Genomic DNA, 7,291 nt, shown 5'->3' on the forward strand with positions numbered 1-7,291 from the left:
ATATATATATATATATATATATATATATATATATATATATATATATATATATATATATATATATATAATTTATTTATTTTCATGCATACATTTTGTAAAATAATAAACTATTATCTACTGCTTTTATAATTTGTATTTTAAATGTTTTAAGAAATAATATTTACATGATACATTATATAATAGAAAAATGTATGTATTATGCATACATTCTGTCAAATATTTCAATTACTATCTAAAATTTTTATATTTATTACATTATTATTACATTTTGATAATTATTCAATCATTTAAAAAAAATTATTATAAAATATTTACATTATATAATAGAATAATACATGTATTTTTATGCACACATTTTGTAAAATATATAAATTCATATCTAATACACTTATTACATTTTAATAATAATTATTCAATAATAGTAAAAATACATTATATATATCGTATTTATATTGTGCATTGCATAATATAATTTATGTATTTTATGCACGCATTTTGTATAATATATTAATTACTACATATTATTTTAATAATATTTACATTATATAATAATATTTACATTAAAACAGCAACAGCTTACTGTGCAAATTTTAATAGCTGTTACTTGTCAGTTCTCCTTCTCCACTGTAATAGGGAATTTTCCATACCTAATAAACTAATTCATGATCTGAGACAGCAATATTTTTTCATATATTAAAGAAATATGTTGGCCTTTTGAAATTTGCATACAATTTTACTGGAGTTCATCATTCATTAGGGAAATTAAGATATATTTGATGACATGACACTGTTGATGAAGATTGGGGATTTAAAAAAAAAAATTTACGTAAAATTCTATACCAGAATTTGATAAATTTGGTGTGTGTGTGTTTCTGTCAGCGGTGAGTCATGTGCTGTACGGCAAGCGTTTGGGTCTGCTGTTGGACTACATTGATCCAGAAGCCCAGCACTTCATCGACTGCATCACCCTGATGTTTAAGACCACCACTCCCATGCTGTACCTCCCGCCGGCCCTGCTCCGCCACACCAGGGCCAAAGTCTGGAAAGACCATGTGGAGGCCTGGGACGGCATCTTTAACCAGGGTAACACCACACTGTTAATGAAACACATGCTGGGGTTTTTGGCGGGAAACACTTCCACTGATTTCTCATCCCTCAATGTGGTTTTCCAAAGCCGACCGATGTATCCAGAGCATCTACAGACAGTTGAGCAAAAATCCAGACGCTGGTGAGAAGTACCCTGGTGTGCTGGCCAGCCTCCTAATGCTGGACAAACTGTCCATCGAGGACATAAAGGCCAGCGTCACGGAGCTGATGGCTGGCGGCGTGGACACGGTACGAGAAATAATCAACGCTAGAGGAACAGTCCATTCGCAAATAATGCCACTATTCACTCACCCGCATGTCATTCCAAACCTGTATAACTTTCATTCTTCAGCTGAACACAAAAGAAGATATTTTGAAGAATGTTGGTAACCAAATAGTCAGCGGTAGCCATTGACTTACACTTGAAGTCAGAATCTTCAGAATCTGCAAAATGTTCATTATTTTACCAAAATAAGAGAGATCATACAAAATACATGTTATTAATTATTTAGTACTGACCTGAATGAGATATTTACTATACTGTATGATTTTGATATTCACACTCAGGACAACTGAGGGACTCATACACAACTATCACAGAAGGTTCAAACGCTCACTGATGCTCCAGAAGGAAAAAGCATGCATTAAAAGCCGGGGGGGTGAAAACATTTTGAATTTGAAGATCAGGGTAAATTTAACTTATTTTGTCTTCTGGGAAACATGTAACTATCTTCTGTAGCATCTGAAGGGCAGTACTAAATGAAAAAAAAACATGATATTTAGGCAAAATAAGAAAAATGTACACATCTCCATTTTGTTCAAAAGTTTTCTCCCCCCATCATCATCATTATCATCAGTGAGCGTTTGAACCTTCTGTAATAGTTGCACATGAGTCCATCTGTTGTCCTCAGTCTGAAAAGATGCATCTCAAAATCATACAGCCATTGTTAGAAAGGGGTTCAAATACACAAAAGAGGGGGTTTTCTGAAGAACGGCATGCAGTTTAACTGTTCAGAACAAACAAGGGACTCATGAACAACTATCACTAAACAAAAAACACAGCTGTGGATCATTCAGGTAACAACACAGTATTAAGAATCAAGGGGATGTAAACTTCTGAACGGTGTAATTTTTATAAATTCAACTATTATTTTCTCTTGTGGACTGTTTGTATACATCTTTTATGTGAAATACCTTATTCAGATCAGTACTAAATAAACAACAACATGCATTTTGTACGATCCCTTTTATTTTGGTAAAATAATGAACATTTTGCAGATTCTGAAAGGGGGGGGTGTAAACTTTTGAACTCAAGTGTAAGTCAATGGCTACCGCTAACTATTTGGTTAACGATATTCTTCCAAATATCTTCTGTGTTCAGCTGAAGTAAGAAACACGTGTAGTTTTGGAATGATAACAGAACTTTCATTTTTTTGTGAACCATCCCTTTAAATTGAAATATTTTTGTGCGTCAGACGTCTGTCTCACTGTTGTGGACGCTCTATGAATTGGCACGACATCCGGACCTGCAGGAGGAGATCCGGGCCGAAATCTCAGCCGCTCGTATCGCCTCTAAAGGAGACGTGGTGCAGATGCTCAAAATGGTTCCTCTGATTAAAGGAGCCTTGAAGGAAACTCTGAGGTACACGAACACTTTCTGTTCAACTATGGGTACTGATTTTTATTAAAACACATTTGAACTTTTGTCATTTTCTTCAAAGTTAAAGTAAAAACTAAATCAAAACAAAAGCACGTACATCACTGGAAAAACTGAGTGCTCAAAAACTATTTTGAAAACAGAAAAACACAGGCACGCCTAGGCTCCAAAAATATAATAACAGACTATCACACAGGTGTATTTTGGTAGCTTAAGTGTGCCAACATTTTTCTGTTTTCTTAAGGTAAAATGGTCTTGGAAACATTTTTATTATAAACTCTATACAGTTTAAAAGTCTGGAGTCAGTAAGATTTATGGGATTTATGTAAAATAAATGAACACTTCTATTCAGAAAGAATACATTAAATACAAATGTAAATGCATTTCTATACAAATAAATGCTGTCCTTTTGAATGTTCTATTTATCAAAGAATCCTAACCCCCCCAAATGTGTCACATTCCTGCACTGAAAAAAATGTGTGCAGAAATCATTTTCACTCAGAAACTTCTAGTAAATTTCACAAATAATTACAGAAAATGGCAAGTAACATGTTGAATTACACATGAAATGTTGAAGTAGAAATAGTGAAACATTATTTTCTTGTAAAACGTACTCGAATAATCTTTATTTACTTAATACGAAGACTTTTAAAGTGACAATCATAAATCCTTTGAATATTCAATGTTAAAATTGTTAATTTTTTACACAAAATACAGTGTTGACAATTTTGTAACTAATTAGACTTTATCAACAGTTACCTAGTTTAGTTACTAATGATACAAACAGTGTCAGACTGGAGAGCATGCTTAAGATTATTTAAAAAGTCTGAAATATTATATAACTGCATGTATATAAATATTCATTGAAATGACAAACTCGTTTATGTAAACAGATGAAATAAACTAGCATATAAAAAGTACATTGTAAGAGACTTTATTAGTTTACAAGGCCAAAGGTACCCATAGTTGAAGAAGCACCCAGAAATAAAAGAAAAAATATGACTAGCAGCTGGTATCTAAGATCATTAACTCTCTTTTGAAGATTACATCCTGTAGCAGTGAGTCTACAAAGATACATCACTGAAGACATCGTCCTTCAAAATTATCACATTCCAGCTGGGGTGAGTGTGAATTTGAGGATATTATACTAAGAAAATACCACTATCAATGTACCTGTTTTCATGGGTTGATCTGTCTGTGTGGATCAGACCTTAGTTCAGCTGGGTCTCTACGCTATGGGTCGTGATCACCGGATCTTCCCGCACCCGGAGCAGTACCGGCCCTCTCGCTGGGTCCGATCCCAGAGCCACTACTTCAGGAACCTGAGCTTCGGCTTCGGCCCACGCCAGTGTCTGGGCCGCAGGATTGCCGAGACCGAGATGCAGCTCTTCCTTATTCATGTATGTGGGTGTCTAAAGGGAGGGACATCACATCCTCTATACTGGCAAAGTAACGTTGCATGGATTTTCTTTATATTGTCATTTTGTCATCTTTATAGATGCTGGAGAACTTCAGGTTTGAGAAGCAGAGGCAGGTGGAGGTCAGGAGCACGTTTGAGCTCATCCTGCTGCCTGAGAAGCCCATCATGCTCACCATCAAACCGCTGAATGCCAGCAGATAGCAGAGCTGCAAACAGGAAATGAATAATACAATAAATGAATGAATAAAAATTTCAACTCTGACATGAAATGCCTGTCAAACGTTTGGACTCAGTTGATGTTGCTCGTGATCTTAAAGGGACAGTTCACACAAAAATGAAAATTCTGTCATCGTTTACACGCCCTCATGTAGTTCAAACCAGTATGGGTTTTTTCTTCTTTGAAACATAGAAGATATTTTGGGAACACAGAGTAATTTTTTTAAGTATCTGCTTTTCCACAGAAGAATAACACATTTTGGATGGACATGAAGGTGAGGGAATTATGAAAAAGTTAAAATATTGTGTGACTTACACTTACACTTAATTTTTCTTGGCTAGTCTACTCATTTGTTTCAAAGATTTGATGACTTTTCTATTATTCTAAAATTGACTGGTACTAAATGTCAAATAAAAACAAATTCATCTAAATATTCTAAAGATATATACATTAAGGGTGGGAAACTTTTGCTTAACTCACGATTCGATTCATATCGATTCTTGGGGTCACGATTCTTCCGATTTGTAATTACGATTCACCATTTTTCATCAAATTTTTTTGTGCACACTGGACATCAAACGCACAAGTATTTTGATACAAAAACACACCAGTCTATAGTATGGGTAGTCCTGACTCAAGTAATCAGTGTTTCCTATGAACTATTAACTTCCTAATAAATCAAAAAATATTTTACACCCAATTAGGCATGTGCCTGAATCCGAATACCGTGTTCGGAAAGGAAATGACGTGTAGTATGGAAACCCTAAAGGAAATAAATATGAGATTGGAGGAAAAAATATACATTTCAGTGCTTTTTCTCGCAATTACACTACCAGTCAAAAGTTTTTGAACAGTATGATTTTAAAAAAAAATTATCTTCTGCTCACCAAGCCTGCATTTCTTTGATCCAAAGTACAGCAAAAACAGTAAAATTCTGAAATATTTGTACTATTTAAAATAACTTTTTTCGATTTATTAAAAATATTTCACAATATTAGTGCTTTTACTGTATTTTGGATCAAATAAATGCAGGTAAGCAGAAGGGAATTATTTAAAAAAAAACATTAAAACCCTTACTGTTCAAAAACTTTTGACTGGTAGTGTATATTGTTGGGTAATTATACTGTATATAAATTGTGGGCATCAGGGAGTCATGCAGGCCATTCAAATCGCATTTGAATGAATACTCGCTTTTTACTTTCACTTTCGAGATTTCGCAATCACACTTACTGTGCATAATACAGAGTGGCAGTATTTACCACACATTTTACAAGATTACGCTCAGGATCTGCAAATCATCAGTCATCTCTGTTTATGTGGTAAGTGAAATTTTATGTAGGCCTACTCTAATGTAAAAGGCAACCGTTAGCAAGCGGCTAACCATGTCCCTTTAGTGGCTCTGTAGAACGACATTTCAGTGCTTTTTCTCGCAATTACACTACCAGTCAAAAGTTTTTGAACAGTACGATTTTTAAAAAAAATTATCTTCAGCTCACCAAGCCTGCATTTCTTTGATCCAAAGTACAGCAAAAATAGTAAAATTCTGAAATATTTGTACTATTTAAAATAACTTTTTTCGATTTATTAAAAATATTTCACAATATTACTGCTTTTACTGTATTTTGGATCAAATAAATGCAGGTAAGCAGAAGGGAATTATTTAAAAAAAAACATTAAAACCCTTACTGTTCAAAAACTTTTGACTGGTAGTGTATATTGTTGGGTAATTATACTGTATATAAATTGTGGGCATCAGGGAGTCATGCAGGCCATTCAAATCGCATTTGAATGAATACTCGCTTTTTACTTTCACTTTCGAGATTTCGCAATCACACTTACTGTGCATAATACAGAGTGGCAGTATTTACCACACATTTTACAAGATTACGCTCAGGATCTGCAAATCATCAGTCATCTCTGTTTATGTGGTAAGTGAAATTTTATGTAGGCCTACTCTAATGTAAAAGGCAACCGTTAGCAAGCGGCTAACCATGTCCCTTTAGTGGCTCTGTAGAACGTGTTGTACGTTTCTGTGTTTTTCCGAATACACCACTCTCGCAGTGGGGTTCCACCTTTTTTGTTTTCCCGACAACATCATGTTATTATTATTATTATTATATTAAGTAGAAAATCATTTTTTGAAATTTGTGAATCGATGCAAATCGTTAGAAGACTGAATCGCGATTCAAATTTTTCATTTTCTTTTTTTTTTCATTTATTTCATTTATTTGTACAGGGACAATGCACAGCAACAGTGTTGTGCCAGAGTTAGCTATAAAGCTAATTTGCATCTGCAGTCCCTGGGCAGGATGTTGTTAAAGCCTTTTTTGTTTTCCCGACAACATCATGTTATTATTATTATTATTATATTAAGTAGAAAATAATTTTTTGAAATTTGTGAATCGATGCAAATCGTTAGAAGACTGAATCGCGATTCAAATTTTTCATTTTCTTTTTTTTTTTCATTTATTTCATTTATTTGTACAGGGACAATGCACAACAACAGTGTTGTGCCAGAGTTAGCTATAAAGCTAATTTGCATCTGCAGTCCCTGGGCAGGATGTTGTTAAAAAATTACAATATTAAGTCACAAACAATACAATACATACAACACATACAAAATCACATCATACTACATTAAATTATAAAGCCAAGTCAATGATCACATGTTTGATTTTCCTGAAGCCATAATTTAGGCGTAGTTTTAAAAATACTAAATGTTGTACACTCTCTAATATAAACATGTATTAAATTCCATCTTTCTGTTGCTCTAACTGAAAAGGCTGATTGTCCAAAAACACAATTTTTGTTAAATTTAGTTGAACAGTCACCTCCTGATATTGTCCTTACAGAAAGTCACACATTGTTTAAGAGGTGGTGGTGCAAGATCATGAAATAGTTTGTACATCAA

General features: G+C 33.9%; 1 protein-coding gene across 1 annotated transcript in view; it reads left to right on the forward strand.

Annotated features, from left to right (window-relative positions):
• Positions 1-4,420, forward strand: part of LOC107589342 (cholesterol side-chain cleavage enzyme, mitochondrial) — a 12,334-nt gene extending 7,914 nt beyond the window's left edge. The window contains exons 4-9 of the mRNA XM_016277756.1: positions 880-1,083; positions 1,175-1,335; positions 2,562-2,728; positions 3,786-3,864; positions 3,952-4,143; positions 4,242-4,420. Coding sequence (XP_016133242.1) covers positions 880-1,083; positions 1,175-1,335; positions 2,562-2,728; positions 3,786-3,864; positions 3,952-4,143; positions 4,242-4,364 — 926 coding nt within the window. The 3' untranslated portion in view covers positions 4,365-4,420. The remainder of the gene's footprint in view (positions 1-879; positions 1,084-1,174; positions 1,336-2,561; positions 2,729-3,785; positions 3,865-3,951; positions 4,144-4,241) is intronic.
• Positions 4,421-7,291: the final 2,871 nt, after the last annotated feature.

This window comes from Sinocyclocheilus grahami, unplaced genomic scaffold, assembly GCF_001515645.1.
Source record: "Sinocyclocheilus grahami isolate Dianchi unplaced genomic scaffold, SAMN03320097.WGS_v1.1 scaffold115.1, whole genome shotgun sequence".
NCBI lineage: Eukaryota > Metazoa > Chordata > Actinopteri > Cypriniformes > Cyprinidae > Sinocyclocheilus > Sinocyclocheilus grahami.